This window comes from Helicoverpa zea, chromosome 7, assembly GCF_022581195.2.
Source record: "Helicoverpa zea isolate HzStark_Cry1AcR chromosome 7, ilHelZeax1.1, whole genome shotgun sequence".
Classification (NCBI taxonomy): Eukaryota; Metazoa; Arthropoda; class Insecta; order Lepidoptera; family Noctuidae; genus Helicoverpa; species Helicoverpa zea.
The window spans coordinates 8,867,451-8,887,332 of NC_061458.1; the positions used below are offsets into that span (position 1 = coordinate 8,867,451).

Genomic DNA, 19,882 nt, shown 5'->3' on the forward strand with positions numbered 1-19,882 from the left:
AATGTTGGCTAGTTTTGGATATTTATTTCGAAGATTTTTTTACCAAATAGCTCTCCTCTTTTTGGAGAGGGGGAGGGGGGTTAAAAGGTTTCGATACACAGCTCAATCATTCTGCATCCTCAAAAATTAGTTCATTTTCACCAATAACTTACCTATCACATAGAAAACCCACAGCTAAAAATAGCATAACAACTAATAACAACAATAAGCGTGTGCATTATTAGTGAGCGATCATATCAAGGATCGCGCTTTCGTCACGCGCCGGTCGATTGAGTCATTGCTTGTCGAGCTCGCGTTAACTGTGTCAGAGCGACCGTCGCGGAATAGAATCAAGGCTGCACGATATGGATCGGTACGCCGTAAAACACCTGTGTACGCCATCTTGGATCATTTTTGGAGTCTTTTTGGAGATTTTGGGTAAATAGGTCATTTTTGACGGTTGAGTACGAGTAATGGAAGCATTTCAGCCTGGTTTGCTTAGCTTGCAATATTCACCCACCCATAGGATTGGTTTGGAAGTAATAAAGACGAGTGTCAACACTCAGTTACTAATCCTAAGTCCCTTTTTTCCAGTTTGTGTTCACATAATGGTGTGGCACTAATTATATTAAAATGTGATATCTTGAATTTACTCTTCACCTCTGTAAAAAGATTTTCATAAGACTTTTCTGCGGTGAGAAATGAAGCAGATACTTTGTTTCTTTGTCTTTCTAAGGCGTATCCTTTTTATTTCCCTTGCAGTGAGGTCTTTCAATTAGTTGTATTACTAATTAGTCTACTACCTATGTTTGTACATGCACTTTCCTAAGTCGGGAAAATTAAAACTGTTGACGTGCAAAGATAAGATTGTTTCGTACATGTTTTTTTTTCTTCTATTTTTATGTTATTTATATTCAGAGTAGTTGTAATGAAAAAGGTTTCTAACAAGAGAGGGCTCAGTTACAAGGTTTTCTACGATTTTGTCCCGATTTACAAGTAGGCATGCAAGCCTTATAGATTCAAGTACGTTATCAATGAACATGCAAATATGGCGGAATACAAAGATCCTTCGCCCAAGCCGTGACAATCACCACGCGACCAGGCCTCGACCCCAATGCTATGAAGGATACACTTGAACTTACCATCAACATTGAAAAATTCGAAACATACTTACTTATTTCAATAAATAAAAATAAAGAAGCATTTATCAATTCAAAATCTAAGAATTCGCAATAAAGTAACGCGTCTGGAAGTTAGGTACTCAGAATCACAGGAGTAACAAACCTTACAAGAACGAACGCTCCTGAAAGATCTTTCTAGCAAAACCCACTTAAAAATGAGAGGATTACATGGAAAAACTGAGTTGAAACAGTAGCATCGGGTGATTTGCTCGCTCGAACAAGTCTGCAAACGTCTGACTTTGTCACTTGGCTAGTCTCCCTGTTAATATTTGAAATATGTAGGTAGAGGAGGGTATTTATAGATATTTTCGGCGAGAATCCGGGTGGCGGTCGAGGGTCCCAAGATTTATGGCAAAGCGGGTGAGTCCCATCCAACAGGGATCTTCGAGTGTGGGCCACCAGTTATGGGCGGAGGCGGGGCGTGCTGAAGTAATAACTTTGAACAAAATATCGATTTTCACGGGATTTATACGAGACTTGGATAAGGGTTTCGTGTATATGTTTTTGTTAAAGTAGACAGTATTTTCGGATTTTCTTGTTTTATCTATGTTTTACTGTAACACAGCTACTCGGTTTATAGGTAAAAAATGACAATAAGCAATTACTGGAATTAATTGAAAACATAGACCTATTTACTATTTATCATCAAATGAAAGCGTTTATTTTGCATATATTAACAAAATGATATGTAAACGTTGCATAGCATAGGAGTCCCAACATAATCTACTTAAAGGCATGCAAAAGACCATCTACTACTGTTTACATCCATTGCTATCGCAATCGCGTTTAACTCCACACTTGGACCACACCCGAATCTCGTCTGCCTCACACCCTCTCCAACTAAGGGCAACTCATTTCGCCGCTCAGTTCAGTGCTATCTACGCCCAAAGATATTTTTCTTTGTAATGCTATTGTTGAAAGAAATTGACGACGTTTCTCATGAACTCCGTGCTTTACGGTGACTTTGTTTCAGCTCAGCTCTTTGTTTACAGCACTTGCTAGATTAAATTAGCCCATACATTGGCAAGAAAAATCGAATTGGTACTTAGTAAATAATTTAAAACTCTTCTGGTTACCAAACACACCAACAGTTTCTGATCTACGACAAAAGCAAACCTCTTTATAGGGAGCAGTACAAAGCGATGGTTCTAATTGTTATGTCAATACAAAAAACAACAGAATGTCGAGGATAATGCGAGTAGGTGCCTTGTTCCTAACATTCGTACAAGCTGCAGCCGCACGTGGCATTGGGCCTTTCCGCTCTTTAACAGGTAAACATTTTTTATAAGCAAATTACAATTTTGGGAATATTCCGGACGGGTATTGATCGACTTGTGGATTTCCATTCAAGTGTAGCGGATTCCCACATTTTGAATCGCCTTGTTACTTTTGAGGAGGTGGCTTCGTGTTGATAATGCTTTTCCCACACAATGAAGATCACATTCAAGTTTCAAAGTTCACCCTTAAACAAGGTGAATGTTATTTTACTGCTGAAGGTGAGCTCAGCTATTTATATCTTCGAGTATGACCCGTTGACCTCACAAATAAATATCTTACGCTACATCTCTCACTATATTAAATTCTAGTTATTGCAGAACAAGGTGATCACCAAAAACCCACATCAATACGTGATAAACTAGAAATACTTCAACATCAATTACCACAACAAGGCGCCAGCGCTATGGTGTAAATATCCGTAACAGAATTGTATCCGATGTTTTTTGCATGATAAAGTTCCATCAATCTAAGTTGAAGCAAGGACAAAAGGGATGCGCCATGCTCCGAGGCTATAATTTCAACGATTTATAATAAATGCCCATCTTCAAGTTACGGGTGCAACATTCCGATGCCGATTCCCTAATTTGAGGTCCTTTCTTTCTGTTTTATGTTTTTTGCTGGCAAGGGTGGCGGTGTGGATCCAAAGCCTTTTTTGCTCGTGTCGACAAAAGGCCGCCCTAACGGTATGTTGCCTGGTCGGGGCATTATTCCACCGATAGTCCGTCAGCAAGGCTGTTCAAAATATGTGGCATGCTCTGTGCAAACAGCAAATAAATCAAATTATTTGACTGAGGCTGTTAAATGTTGTTAGCAAATATTGTAGTTTACAATTGTTTGTTACTATTTATTGCTTATTTACTCTGCAATTAAATAGTTAACAAGATAGCTCAATTATCCCTCTAAATAGTAATAAAGCCTACGAAATATAACTTTTTAGATTTGATAACGATTCATAACAACAATATCTCCGACAAACAAACGTGGGAGGATTCCCTATTGACAATACCGTCCTGTCATATTTTGATTATCAAATATTTTTACCTTCAAGGTTAAATAATAAAAATAGACATCGCTGTATCGATGTATAAAAATAAAACTGATTTGGCATTAATTTATTTACCTCGGGGAAATCGGATCGGTTCGGAAGCAGTCTCGTAGGAATTGAATCGAGTCTAGACGAGAGATGTTTGATTTTCAGTTCCGACTTCATGCCACCTACATGACGGGTTCAACGTGGGAGTAGGGTGCACATGCTATTGTTTTATTGCTATCTCCTTAACATGTGTTGCGTGGGTTTTTAAGGTTTAAATAAGGTTGTTCGTAGTCATATTTATGATTAGATTCTTATTACAATACCTGTTCAACACGCTAATCTGCTAATCTTGTTAAGAGATCTTGAAGTGAAGACAACAATACACAATAATTTATCTTATTTTAGCCAGAGAGCATACAAAACATTAAATAGTAAAGTACCCAAAAAATGTTGTATAGGAAATGAACAGCCTTCTCTGTGGTTTCTCTCACCACCCGGTATATGGGAAGGCCTGAAATAGTTTTATTAGTACACAAATAGAGTTGGAGTGATCGCCCTCTTATTACTATTTTCAGTTTTACACTAAAATAACTACGCACTGTTAAACGTAGACAAAACTGTAAAGTACCCGGTTACTGTGCGCACCCGCCGGTCATTGTAACAAGCGTTTAAAAGAGGGTAAAGTTTATAATTTTAGCTGTTAACATTACTCATTCACTAGTTTGTACTAAGTGGTAGATCTTGTCAGTTTGTTAATGAACTGATGACAAGATAATTCTTGAATACGTCTTTATTTTCGTTTGTGAGATTAAAAGATTTCTAGACTTATTCTCATACCAACATTCCTATTGTATTCTATTTGTACATAATACTCGTATTTTTAACAGAAGCGAAAAAAGTCTTCCACTGTCGCGTTTACAGCAGCGACAATAAACGAACCTTTGCACCAAAAAACTAGTTGTGTACCAAGTTCATTGTATTGACACTGTATTATGAAGTATAATTGTCTCAAGTTGTAGTGAAAAGGCGGCCATAAAAGAAGTAAGTAAAGGCATCTGCGTGAATAAGCGATACAAAAACAGACGCCACGGGTGTTGCGACAAATTCAGTGGATGCTTGCGACAAACAGACCAAGTTATGAGCGATGAGCGGGCTGTTTAACTGTAAGCGAAGTTTTTTAAAATATTTGGAGCTCATATCTTGTTTATAGTATGTAATGTTCTAATGTGGTAATAACTATGAATAATAATCGTAGCACTTGATTTTCGTTAACGCCTCCTTAGAACTTGGTACTCTATTGGAGCGTTTTCAAGTTCAACTTTAATGAGTATGGTTTTTATTTTATTATTAACTAGCTTCTGCCCGCGACTTCGTACGCGGACCCTGTCCCTTATGCCAGCGACTACGGGGTCAGCAAAATCAAAGATCTGAATCGTCTGATATTGAATTTTAAGGGCCCGTTGACTTGAAAACAACGGAATACGCATAGCCATTAGAAATGTTCCATATATTTAATTTTTGTACTTTAACGGCAAAAGCACAGCAGACTAAACAAAACGCTGAGAACTGAACCGCAATAGACGTGACCATAGGGATAAAAGTAGTGATTCTAATTAGTCCGCATTTAAGTTGTGTGTGGCAAAAAAATATTACACGTATTATTACGTAAAAAACATTAAATGTTACTGAGATGACAAAGTCGTGATGACTTAGTGGAAGTCGTGGTGGTTTAGTGGGTAGAGAACCAATCTCTCAAGTATGAGCGTGCGTCTTTAATTCCAGGTCTGGCAAGTACCTGCCAATGCAACTTTTCTAAGTTCGTATGTACTTTCTACGTATATTTTGGATACCAATGACCGTTATTTGGAGGGGATGTTAAACTGTAGGTTCCGGCTGTCATTGAAAATTCTTGGCAGTCGTTATGGGTAGTCAGAACCCAGTATGTCTGACCAGTTTTACCGAGGGGTGTTGGGGGTTGAGCGGTTAACCGGGTTGTGGAGGTCAAATAGGCAGTCGCTCCTTTTAAAACACTGGTACTCAGTTGCATCGTGACTGGAAGTCGACCCTAACATAATTGGGACAAAGGCTCTTGAGATAATAACGACAATAATAATGAGATATAAGCATCGCAGGATATCTGAGGCTGATGACGGGGAGTAGCGACCCCGCGGGGCATATATACTGAGTTCTCCAGGGAGAGTATACTGTCCCCCATCTCCGGCCGGTCGGAGTGAACCATGACGGGGGTAGGTCTCACGCCTCTGGCTTGGCTTGACCATCCAGAGTGGAGTCGCTTGAGCAGGGTTAGTAGCCCTGCTCGGAGGATAGGTGCCTCGTGGTAAGTGACCCACAGGGAGCGCGTAATCTGCGTTTAAAATCCGCCGAGGTATCCTCACACTTCAGCCACTCATGTCCCTATTGCCCTTTTGTTGCTATTCAGTGACAGATTCCCGGGGGCCCAGTAAGTGAGCTGGCGAGTCTCCACCTGCCATTTTTACATGTATCTAATACATTGTCATCGGCAGGAGCCATAGTTCCCGTAGTTTCCCCATTTCTAGTCTATTAGCATCCCATCACAATAGCCCAAGTAGTATTCATCCACAGTTTGCAATGGTATAGCACAGATTGTCTTTTTTTTTAACGACGTTCACCGGGGATTGTCCTTGGGTTCATTTCTATAGTGTATAAAGGGATAATTGTCGGTTTTGTGTCACCATTTCATTAAAGTTGTCTCAAAAGGGCTTCAGCGTGTTGGCTTTGGCCTCACGTTTGCCTCCCAAAAATTCGGAACTCTGTAGTCCCGAGGTCTGGAAGAGACATACAAAATAATAATGAGATATATATAACGCAAAAAAATCGGAGAGTGGGGGCTCGTGACGCCACGTCTAGGTATGTAAAATTTGTACTAAGCAGTGACTTAACACAAAATTCAAGCGTGTTATATCTTCGTTATTATTTGTTTGTGAGAAGGAGAAAAGAAAAAATACGTGTCCATTATTTTAGGGTTATCTAAAAGACTGACTAATTACTTTTTTTGATTCACCATACCTATTTCATAACATTCATTTCTATACATTTCAAGTGTAGTATTGCTCTTGAAGTTCCACATCAGGTGTTCCAGATCTTCGATGTTTATACGTCAAAATAGAGAGTGCTTATCAGATTGAACCACTTTTGCTAAAACGTCATATCTTTATAAGCTATAGTCTAGCTGGGCTCCTGGGTTTCCACATCAGGTGTTGTACATCTTCAATTTTTATAAGTCAACAGAGAGTGCTTATCAGATTGAACAACTTTTGCTAAAACGTCATACCTCTATATGCTATAGTCTAGCTGGGCCCCTGGAGTTCCACATCAGGTGTTTTAGATCTTCAATTTGTATAAGTCAATAGAAAGTGCTTATCAAATTGAACAACTTTTGCTAAAACGGCATACCTGTATATGGTACAGAGAAGCTGGGCTCTTGGGGTTCCACATCAGGTGTTCCAGATCTTAAAATTTATTATCTCAGCTGAAAATGCTCATCACATGAAACAATTTTTGCCATGACACCATTTTTGTATCTCTTATAGTTTTGTTGGTCTGTTGGTGTTCTGCATCAGGTCTTCAAGTTTCGAAGATAAATTATAGCCTATATGTTGACCAGGCTTAATACTGACACAATAAAGAAAAAATCATTGAAATCCGTTCAGTATTTCGGAAGATTAGCGTGTACAAACAAACAGACATACAGACATACAGACATACAGACATACAGACATACAGACAGAATTTTTTTTTTGGATTTGTGCTCCATTACTGTTTCTAAACCCCACCCAATTATTATTTTTTTAATATATTCAATGTACAGACACAGTTTTTTTACAGATTTATTATATGTATAGATTAATACGAGACATTTTAATATATAATTTAAAGGACAATAAAGAACACATTTCAGACTCGTAGTTTAACTATAGTCTAACTAATTTCGACTATCACTTATACCACGTAAATAATAGGCGAAAAAGTCGAACGTCACTGTTTTAAAACAAGTTAATTAGTAGGCTGATATTGTCAAAATAAGCGATCAGTGACAGACACCCCGTGGTCAAGGGTCGGTGTCATTTACGTTCGTCCGAAACAATTGCTCTTTCATGTCGGCCGAGTTGTTTTGTCGGACCATTCGGGTGTTTAGTACCGATTTCACTGTTCTGCTGAACAGCATTTGTTATTTTTATGAGCACTTTTTAACTCACAGCGGCGTTCAGGTGATTTCAAACAACATGGTAGTTAAACAAAGCGTTTCTGCACAATGGTCTCGCTGGATTCCTTAAGCAGATTGTTTTAAGGGTTAAATTAAGACGTATCTCCTATAAAAAACACAGATTTAGGGCGCAGTAATTTGATAAATAAATTTTAATTACAACTGCGACCGCGGCGGTGTCTACCGGAAAAACGAGAGCTAAATAGGGCAGAGAAATGGGAAGCTACCTAATTGTAAATTAAAAAGTTCGCGGAGTTACGACACCACAGTCCACAATGACACCCCACTGGTTGAACGGGGGTGAGTACCCCTCCCCGCCGCCGCCCCCCACCATCCTCCGCCCCGCTGGGGGTGGGAGCAGACACCCGTGGAAAGCGTGTGACATTTTGTTTTAAAATATTGTCCGCGCGAATACATTCACGTGGATCATTTTTAATCGTCTCTTTGCTTTTTTTCTTTTTCGTCCATTTCGCAAAACAAAAAACGATACACGGTAAAAATGACACATTTCAGCGTTTCCATTTTTTTTTGTTGACTCCGATATGGTTGTGCATTTTGAATTGTTACAAAAAATATACTCGGAGTATTTGGGAAATATTGATAAACAAACCAAAAAAGTACCTGTTCCAAATACCTTTAAAGCATTGATATAACGCGATCGACCGCAGCTTTAATTACCGTGCAACGAAAAGAAGCGCCAGCGCATTGGGCGTGAAAGCTCAATAACTGTATACGTCACCCTTAGGTGTATCAACAACCACAGAATGCCACACTTGTCCCCACAAAAATTGAACCTCTGTCGCTCTGAATTTTGATTTCAAGTGTACTTTTGTGGTCTGTGTATGTTTAGGTAGGCGCACCAAATATTGTCGTGTCAAGGCCGTCGGCTTTCCTCCGGCATTCCGTTCCCGCCGCCCACAGGGATATCTCACGCTCATGTTATGTAACACCTCACCAAGATTCGGTTACAATTGATATACTAAATGTCGGTTCAACGGTCACTTTGGCTTTGTATTGAACGTACCTGTATTTGAAGTAGATTCCGGAATACTAAGTAAGTCAAACGTAGTAGCTTTTTTATGAGCAATAAAATTCGCAGGTCACATGGCGACAAGTTTGTCAAGGTCGAATAAAAACTAACAAGAACAGACTTTGCACTGTATGAACAGTATGAAGAAACAAAAGAATATAAAATTGAAGAGTGTATTAGATTGGTGGTGCGCTGTTAAAGCGTTGGTGTAAATAAAAGAGACACAATTATCCCTAACGGTATTTGAGTCGGTGCCTGTTCACACCCTTCGACCCGAGGAGAATCTCATCTCCACGCAGCGCCAGTGTGGCCATACGGTATGTCGACTTGCCCGCTCTCACTAACCTTTTTTGTAAAAAGCACTTGGGATGGTTTATTGTTTTTTTTTATTATTATTAATTATAGTCCAGTTTTTTTCAAAATGATATCGTACTTAGGCAGTTTATACTTATTTAATAATTGATAATGTAACAGAAATACATATATTTTTTAATAAACAACCTCTAATGTGACACTCGGGAACTGAGATCAGAGTATCTAGTGTATTTTTTTTTAATTCTCTCGCGTTATATTATGTGCCTATTATTAACCAAACATTTATATTTTAAATCGTAACAATCTGATGAAATCAAATCGTAATCGTTTTACCCCATTTCTCGGGAGATTCTCCCTCTGTCCTACTTGGTCCAGTGTAACGTCGAGTAGGCAACTTGGGGCGGCCAATGCACCTTATTGACTGAGACCGACCGCAGCCGACCTCTCCCGACTCATCCCGAACGCTTACGACGATAAGGTTGTCACTACAAGAGTTTAAAGTTATTTGAAAAGTTTGTTGTGTTGTCTCTGCGCCGCGCCGAATTACTAATTAACTTGAATAGTTCGTTAACTTAGATTAATTGGATAATTGAAGACACATTGTTGAGGTCGTGCTCAAAAATGCTGTAACATTGATAGATGGTGATACTGATTGGATAAAATTTAGGTTAATTACATAATGAAATAATTGCAGAAAATATTGACGAAGTTCAACTAGAAAAGTACAACACCCACACCACTCAATTCGCTTATAATTCGAGATTCATAGCAGCGGCTTATTCTCATAAAAAGTTGTTCCCTTCAAAATGTAGTAATTTCACAGGGAGGGTGGGCCTCCCTGCCCCTCCCGCAGTCTACTCGGGCTGGCCTTTTAACGTCGGAGATATTGTCTCTTTAGTTAGATCTGTATTTACTACAGTTTATGTGAGATTCGCAGAGTCGCGTGTGTAATGTAACACGCAAGGTATGTACGCGGCGGTATGTCGAAGTACTAAATATATGCCTAATATTAGTTACACTCGTGGCGTTAACACTGCTTTATTTGCGTAGTTTTGTTTTGATGTTTATCTTCATTTATTATTGTTGGCGGGGTCCATGAAAAGCTGTGAAGTTTATTGCGCCTGAAAGCTCTTCGTACGTGTATGATATTCCACAATGAATATTAGAAAATAAACATCATATTGCGAAGAACTCCTTTGAATTAAGCAAAAATAGAACAGGCCTTTGATTAAAAATGAAAAAATGAATGACTCTCTAAGGTTAATTATCACTAACACTATGTTCAGTCCATAAAACAAGTGCCTAACCTTGTAATTGATGAGTTTAATTACTCTATGATGTATCTAAAACAATAAATATTAACTGGTTATGGACCTGTAGCGCCACGACTCATGAATTCAAAATAGCAATAGTAGAAAGTTTATATGACACATGGATGAATAAGTTTGACAACTTTTGAAAGTATAAGACATTGACAACTGATTTGCTCGAGACAAGAAAAATCTACTTTCCTGCTTTGAGAAAAATACTACAAAAAAAAGTTATATACTTAGGTGGTGTATATATATTTCTCTGTATTGTTGGTGAGAAGACCTGGACACTTTTCCTGCGATTGGCCACAGAACCGACTGGGAAGGATGCAAGAGTACTGAGGCCTTAGTTAAGCCTTAATGTGACAGCATATAATAGGCTAATAAGGAAATATAAATAGATTTTTAAATCTATTTATAAGTATATTGATTTATCAATGGCATAAGGAAAGGAAATCAATAAATGATACAGGCCTTGTTTCACAGGGCTGATTTGAGGTGGTTTACTAAATAAATCTTAAGATTTACACACTATTTATCTTGTATGCTGGCAACACTTAAATGCAGTGTGTAGCCAGCCTTCACAAAGGACGAGTCTGGTCGAATTTTATTAACCTCAAAGTTCATGACTTTATACCCGTTAGAAAAAGGTTGCGTTCAAAATGGGGGGAGTGTCTACAAAGGAGTCGCATTAGTTACTTTTATTATGCTAGTGCAACTTACGAACGCGTCCTTAAGTAACCTTGACTATCTTTGCGAAGGAATTTTGATTGGTTAAACTTATCTTTTTATTAGATTATTGTTTAGAAAGGCGTCCATAATTAGTTAAAGTTTGCGTTGTTTGTGTATGAGTATCTTGATTTTGGGAGGAAATTTTGTGAAACCTTTTATGATAATCTTAGGGTTGAATTTTTCAACATAGTGTTGGGATGTAAAATCATCGATGTATAGTTCGATATCATGTCCATTTCTTCATGAAACTTCTTCTCACTATTTTATAATTCAATGTCACCAAGGCCAAGCATTCGCGGGATCAGAACAAGGTCCAATGAAAGTTCGTCCTGTTCCCACGGGAAGTCGTGGCGTATTCCCAGTCACCACACGACGGTATCCTACAATACTTGAACAATTATATTCGAAATATCCTTCAAAAATCATGGTTTATATAACACTGTTCACCCTTTTAAGGTCAAAAAGGCGAGAACAACTGAAATTCTTACAAATTTAATTAAATTGCCCAATTTATAATTAAGTTGAAGCGCGTTTCAAAGTGAAATATTTCTAAAACTTCAACAAGTTTATATCTCAGGCTCAGTGGAACAGTTTGGCTCGTTTTAATCTTGACTAATCATTCAATCGTTTGAAGTGTAAAGATTACGTTTATAAGGACGCCCGTCTAGCGCTTGTCTTATAATAATTGTTTGAGTTTTTATAGTACTATTATTTACCGCTTGTTTCTGGTAACTAAAAATACTAAAAAAGTGACTAAAAATACTTAATATCAAAGCAGCATAGAAAGTCCTTTAAATGTGCTTCTACAGCAAAAGGATTATCTCCTTCTTAAATTGGACTAGGTACAACGACCATAACTCTATTAGCATTATAAAAAGATAACATGGATAAGCAGCCACGTTGACACGTTACAATGTCCTGAAGTGCTTGACATGTCACATAAATGGAACGCTATTCAAATTAACACCAAATAAAGTCATTTAAACGTTTAAAAATCACGTCGGTTAACTTTTAAATCTGTCCCGAAGCTGGTAATACGTTATTGATATTTGTGAAAAGGCTGGATAATAATATTTGTATATTACTGTCCAGTGTAAATTGAGCCGATTGCCTTCCCGCGTAAACTTTAAAGGGGACCAGGGAGGGGGATGATTGTATTTCGGCGGAGGTCAGGATACGCTGGACGCGTTATAGTGGTGTCCACAATGGATGGAGTGGTAGGGTCGCGCCACAATGAGCCCTGCCGCGTAATTGTTAAACTGAACGGGGGCTGAGCGCCCTGTCAACTGTGCCGTCACAGAATAAGTAATTGAGAATGTTTGGAGATATTCTGCCTACGACGTAGGCCCTACGTCCTGGTTTAATTAACACGCTTTTGTGGGTTGTAATAATCTTTGAAATATGATATTTATAACATCGTCAGCTTGGAGTTTTTATTATATTGATCAGTTTTTTTATTGGATAATACCGAAAGTAAATAAAACTGGGTTAAATATTTTGTCGATGTTATCGATATGTGATCTTTGACATCACTAATAGCTACATCAGTGCGCCGTTTCATTCATGGAGCCGGTTTAGTTAGTACGTAGGACTGCGTAAAATTATGATCGCGTGAGTAAAAATATTGTAGTTTGTTTAAATAATACGATGATATCAAATAACTCATTTTGTTTATTTATTATTTCAATCGGATTTCATGAATGCTGTAATGAATGGTAGATAATAATTTGGCTGTAGAAGATTAAATATAAAAATTGTATCACATTGTAACAATGTTTTTAATTGTTATTATATTATTACTGTCATTTATGTTTGGCCAGCACAACAAATAAGACTTTGCTCTTGATAAAATAATTGTCATCGATACAATAGATGCCAAATAACAGAACAGCAATACTTAAGCACTAATGTTTTAATTAAACAATGCCACCGCCATTAACCGTGAAGATGGTAATAAACTTTATCATTAACTTTTTAAATCTCGAACGAGCCGAGTGGCCCGATACCGATCACAAACTCTCGCTCAACAATACACTTCATCCCTTATTAATTATTTTATTGTAAGCATAAAGGATGTCGTAATCGTCAGAATAATAATATCATCGTGCCGCATAAAGAACCCCAAGTAGCGACAACACAAGCGTAAAAATGACACGGCGTGCCACCAATATGTTTGTGTGTAATATTAGATTTATTCGACTGGGTCACGCATACAAGCGCAGGCAGGCTACCCCGCTCGGGGTGCGCCGTGGGGGCAACACTACACAGGCGCAGGGCTGCCGCCGCCCGCCAGATGCTCACGCACACACGCGCACCTCGAAAGGGAAAGCTACACTGTGTAAACAAATCGCGGGAGCAAGTGCCGTCCCTCTCCGTTACAAAGCCCGTGTGTGTCACATCATTGTGTGCTGTCGACGCGATCCGACGTAGATCGTTCTGTGAAATTGCCAGGTAATAGGCCGAGGGACTATAGCATTACACTTACTTATCGGCGGGTTAGACGCTCAACGGCCTAATCGAATTGAATATGGGTAGGCGACGGATTGACTCTTTGAATGTTTTAAGAATGGATTTGCTTACTTAAAAAGTAGATCAAGAGATTTCTTCCGCAGGAAAAAAAAAAAAACAAAAACAGAAGACACAATGCCTCTTCACAACACCAAACTGTATACTTACTTGGGAAGCCATCCTCACTTTAAAAAGAATTTAGTTGTCTAAAGTCAAGCAACTAACAAAAAACGTACCAAAACATCCGTAATTTGAGAAGAAAGAAGCTTAGTTATGATTAGGTGACGTAAATATTGATACAATGGATATGTTTGGCCGAAGTGTGACGGAGCGCCTCGGGCGTGACGACAGAGGTTAGAATTGATCCGAGCAAGACGCCAGCGGAGCCCAACTCGACACCTATTCGTGTATACGTTATTGCCGTCTGAGCAATGCCACCCCTGAATTAAGTGGCGTACGCTACGTCACTCGACTAGTGATGGGCGACTTGACAATTGGTTTCATCGATAGATTTAGAACGTTTTTTTTTGTGTGGATTTTGGTTAAGTAATTGATTAATTCATTGTTAAAAATGTCGTGATCTTTATTAATTTTTTATTTTGGATGAAATACAAAAATATTTACCAAATTCTGAGTATGTGTATTTTTATTGCGCTTATAAAATTATTCTAATCATATAAACTTTCTTTTTTAAAGTATTTTAATAACAATCAGTAATTAAAATGTTTTAATTTAACGGTTTGCAATGAATCAATGTTAAATAGCATGCCTAATGGTTAATATTACATTAAATATTAAAACAATCGTCAAACAAGCGACGAACGAGCCGCAACAGGCTAGCGAATTATGACTATGGTATTGTTAATTCAGAATCGTCCCGAAATTTATTATGGGTCGTTGAAGCGAGACAAAACATACCGTCGATATGCATTAATGAGGGAGAGAGAAGACGGTTAAATGAGGGGGTGTCGTAAATAAATTTTTGCGCTAACCTAACAAAGATCTTTAATCACTAGCTAACGCAAAGCAAATACAACTTTGTTTCATTGGATTTAAAGTTCATTATTGCTTGCTGTTTTAAAGTTAAAGAACAATGTGGTAGTCTAGAAAGAGGAAACGGATTACGAGCGAGTGTCGGAAGCTTTCACCGTATTTAACGTAGATTACAATTCTTTTCGATATTATGTTTACATAAGTGTTGATTGTTTTGTTCATTAATTTGTTAATTGATGGGTGTTGTGTATCCATAACATTTCCCTTGGAATATGTTTCTGTGATTTATATTGCTTTTGTGGTATAACGTAAACAAAGGCAGAAATTACTGTTTTATTTTATTTCTAATCAATTTAATATCAACGATACGACTTTTGAAATTATTTATCTGACTATCTATTTATTGACATAATAAAAGACTAATTAGTTAAAAATTCTTAGAACAAAAAAAAAGCAAAACCAGGTATTCTTTACAAGCTGACAATTTGAACTTACACCCCCGATTGTCTAGCGCTCACAAGGGACGATTCTCAAATCCGATAGGTGCTAATCATAAATCGAATCTCGACTCGATTCAAATGAAGCGATCAATCAGGGCACAGCTCTCGGTGACATTCAGAAAAAAAACTTCTTTGTCTAACGGCGTTTTTTTAGCAGGGGTGATAATAATATATGTATTAACATGTGAATCAGCCTGTATATTGAATAGAAATTAGCTAATGTTTACATATTGGTGCAATGGGTGTTGATAATAATGATGGAATAGCGTTTATTATAATTACTAGCATTATTACTAATCTTAACAATTTAAAAAAGGGAAGTCTCAAAGAAATGAACCCACTAACGACCACTGTACTTATTATTTTAAAACTAGCACACTTTATAAACTGCACCAAGTGCAATAAAAATATAAAATAAATAAATAAATATTTGATTAGGTACACGAAGGCGCACGTAGCTAATCTTTTAAAAGTTTATGTCTGCACGTGATGCTGAAGCTACAAACCTACTTTTGATACTCAAATAGTTCTCGGAAGAGAAAACTTACAACTTAGACTAAAACTCCATACTTGATACAATAAGCTTCAAAGTAAAACATTTACCCAAAGGTGCGGGATAAATCAGTGATGTAATAATTCTGTGTACAAAGGATTGTATTAAAACAAATGAATTTCCTTTTGTATAATTTTACCTGAAAACAAATGCTTAGGTAAGGAAAACTACACTTGAAGTTGGTGACGTGTCGCTAGCAGTTCCACCTGTCCACTTAATTCCAGGATACATGTAGTTGATTTTTAAGGTCGCCGTCAGTTTGAAAGTGCCCTCTACGACCAAACCTGGTATCGGCTACGTACCTTTAATAAGGACATCAAAAGCAGTACGAAGTTCACATCTTACCATAATTAAATAGGTACGTAAAAGCCATATTAAAAATCATATCACAACACAACACCGGTAGCGAAGAACAATGCTAACAACAAGCAATGTTAACTATTTTCATTACAGTTCCGCATCACTCGGGGCGTCATCTCAATTAACCAGGCAGCTTATAAAGCGCTTTAATCATCTCTCTATATGGTATAATGAATCTATTTGAGCTCAATCAAGGAGAAAACTATTTCGCTTTTGTTTCTTTTACAAGCGCATGACTTGTATCGTAATTATGCTGCAAAGACAAATCCCTTATGCGTCTGATTCAGTGTTTATTAATTCTTTGCAGGTATGCCGTTTTGTTGTGTGAGATCAGCGGTCAATGTCAGTTGATTGAATTTTTGCATTGTCGTTTAGCAACATTCTATCAATTAAGATTTTCTTTTAGTAAGCCTTTTGCCCTATTTAGGACATGGTGTATGTTAATCAGGAAAGCCATCGGTTTTTGACGCCAATCCTAAATGACGATTTAATAACATTGAATGTCGATTGAATTAACCTGCTATAACAACATTGCTTTTTGTTAACTTAAATTCAATTAGTTTTTACTTGAATTGTTATTGTGCAACTTAATCCATTTAATATTGTGCTCAATCTAAAAGTTGAGTTGCCTTTGTTATCAAGACGCAGCAAAATTGCTCGCGACATTTTTACCTACCACATAAATAATCTTAACAAATAGGCAAAAAGTAGTCAGTTGGTGCTAACATTTACATTTTTCCAGCACAATCTTACGGACCATTAACGGTATAACAAGTGACAAAATACGTACTATCAGTAAGTAAAATGTCATTGACACGTACTTAGAAAATACCGGTGGAATCATTGTAGTCGTAGAAAGTTGTTTGTATTTAAATTACACTTTTTCTTTGGTCAATGTACCTACTGCTAGAACAATAATAACACCTTTGGAATAAAATAATTTTATTATCATTAGTATTTGAACATAAATTATAAATAAGTTATATTTACAATTTTATCTTTATCTGGAATATCTCTGTGGTGTCCAAAAAGTACTTCTATCATTTTGTGCCATATTCCTTAAAAATATTATTTTATCCGATTGTTAGGAGAAAACCCCTGAAAAAAAAACTGGTAACCGCGTCCAGCTTGATAAGGTGACAGCTATCTCCAAAATAGGTGAAATAAAAATAGGTAGGTAGATGAAAAATACCTCCAACAGTTACATATTGTTCGGTAACCCCAGAGAGACGATGAGTTTCTTAAATTCTAACATAACATCAGATCATAAATTATCATTATCAATACAGAAGACTTAACCTTTGTCCTATCCATGAGCTGTATTCAGAGACCCTGGTATAGACCCCAGGGTAGCTGGGGTTCGCACACCCTTCGCCCCAGGAGACGATCCCGACTACATGACTACCGACCACCAGTGGACCTCCGGAGTCACCTTGACAAGCGTCCCGGGCAGGGTCGACACCACTGGCGCAGACCATCCCCGATCCTATTGCCGCGATACGCAGGTATGCCCGAGTGCACACCGATTGAGCGATGATGCTGACGCGTGTCGCACGTAGCACATCTGATGTTGGGCCCTCATACTGGAAAATTTTAAAAAAGAAGCACATGTTAGTCAGTTGAAGAGTTGTCAATGCGACTGACGGCAGTTACTACGAGTAGCATGGTATTTTGGGCTTCTTTTGTCTACAGTACTCTCATTATTTTAATGTGTAAGTAAGCCTGATGTCTGATATTCTAATATCTATAGGTAATTGATATACGGTCTGGCAACTTCTAAAAGAATTGAATAAAAATTGAGTCTTACCGAAGTAGTTCCAAATCCGGATACCACAGCGCCAGTTCCAATTGGCAGAACAAAATGCTGGGAGGCAATATTTACCGGAGACACAGTCTGACCAAATTCAATGTACTTAGCAGTTCCTAACAACGCTATGTCGTGCTCCAGAGTCGTTGAGGAGTACTGTTCATGGACGTAGACAACTGACACATCGTAGTTCTTGCCTCCAGAAACACGATGTGAGGTTCCCACAGTCACTCGAATATCCGAAGGCTGTGACACGTATCTGAAAGAGTTTGAAAATATGTTACTTTCAAGCTTATCAACGAAAATAAATGGATCAGTATACGGAAATTAATAAAATTCTGGGATATAAAGGAGAAATAAAGAGAAAGAATTTTCACCTATGAAATGGGACTTATAAACAAATTCAGTAGATTCACATTTGGTGATGCTGACAGACAGAAAACAGACGAAGATTATGACGCTTTTACTCAAATACATAAATAATTAAGGTACGTACGATACAGCGCAATGGGCAGCAGTCAGAATACCTCTGGAGCTGACCACAACTGCACCACACATGTGTGCCCATCCTGACAAAACTTTCTTCTTAATAGCCGCTTGATACGGCACTTCGGTTATATCTACTTCATAGCCATTCACTATTCTCGCTGAATCTGCAGTATCAGGTACTGGCACTGATAATACGCAGCTAGATAGGCTTACTGGAAAAGACGAACAATACAATGAAAATCTATCATGACAGGAAAGATAAAATATCACTTGAGAGCGAATCGAATGATTCCACAGATTTTTATTATATTTTTTTGGAATGACTAAGTTTGTTAAAAATCTAAAAGCTAACCGTCTTATATAACACAAAAACTTTTTAACGTCAGTTTAAGCCTTGTCTAAAAAAATGTCAAATTATGACGTTGACATATGGTTCATTTTGGAGCCACAATTTTTTTAGACAGGTGTAAAACAGGCGTTTAAGTTTTTGTAGTAAGGCCATAAGATTTTTGTGGAGGATAATGTAATTTTAACAAACCAAAAGGCTAAAATTTGGAATAATATTTTGTATAAAATTTGCAGCCGTACAAATTGGGTCGATAGTGTTCAATTACATTGTAGAAGTGGAAATTGATTCCGAGTAAAACGAATGAATTGTTGATATACTCTATATAAAATTGAAACAAATATTTATGGTTCACAGCGTTGTTTAACATATTACCTAACATAAAATAAACAAAATTGATGTTCACTCACCTAATATGAATATTATTCCGACTAACACCTGCATTTTAGCAAACAATGATATCAACTAAACACTGAAGTTCGATTTCAGTGACGCCCAAATATAAGATACTTTATCTTATGTAGTCAAGATCAAATGTCTTATCTTGGGATTTACCAAATTATTTATCTAACGACACCCACTTACGGGAGTTCTTTTTGAAAATGGTATTCCTTGCAATTTTTGCGTTATATTTTTCCCGGGAAGTATCCGTTACAAATGTTATGTTAAGTTGAAGGAATATTTTAAAAGTCAATATTTTTACATGGATATTAAGTGATTGTTTATGAATAGCCCCATTTCTGCCTACACGTACTTTTTGCAACCAGAAATAAATCAATATTCAAAGGCGGCATTCCCGATTGTTTATCGAGAGCTTTATCATTCGTTGATAAAGCGATAAGCATACAAATTCATTTAATAACAGGTTTCGGTTTTTACATAAAGAAAATACCCGCCGTTAACCATGATCTTGGTTATCTAAAGTGCTGTTTTTTAGGCTTTCGATATAAATAAAGTTGTCCTTCACTTCTAACTGGTCCTTATGAATGGTTCTGTGGGTGTTTGTTCGCTTTGACGATTACAACTGAATCAATGTAGGTGGTAAACATAGTTGAAATTCATTTGATTCTGGATGACTTATCGGTTTCTTATAACTGGTGAAATGCTAGTGTTACATAAAGAATTACCTCCTTAACTCCTTTATCTAGTAGAGGATTTCCCATAAGGATGTTGCGTATTCCGTTTCATGATTGCATTTACAAGATGTTTGAATATAATCATA

At 37.4% G+C, this 19,882-nt stretch overlaps 1 protein-coding gene across 1 annotated transcript; it reads right to left on the reverse strand.

Moving 5' to 3' along the window:
* Positions 1-16,943: 16,943 nt before the first annotated feature.
* LOC124631780 (trypsin-3-like) lies at positions 16,944-19,186 on the reverse strand. The gene is made up of 4 exons (XM_047166378.1): positions 19,071-19,186; positions 18,322-18,526; positions 17,826-18,084; positions 16,944-17,601 (listed from the first exon to the last, which is right to left on the reverse strand). The coding sequence occupies exons 1-4, from the start codon at positions 19,102-19,104 to the stop codon at positions 17,299-17,301; spliced, it is 801 nt and encodes a 266-aa protein (XP_047022334.1). The 5' UTR covers positions 19,105-19,186; the 3' UTR covers positions 16,944-17,298.
* Positions 19,187-19,882: the final 696 nt, after the last annotated feature.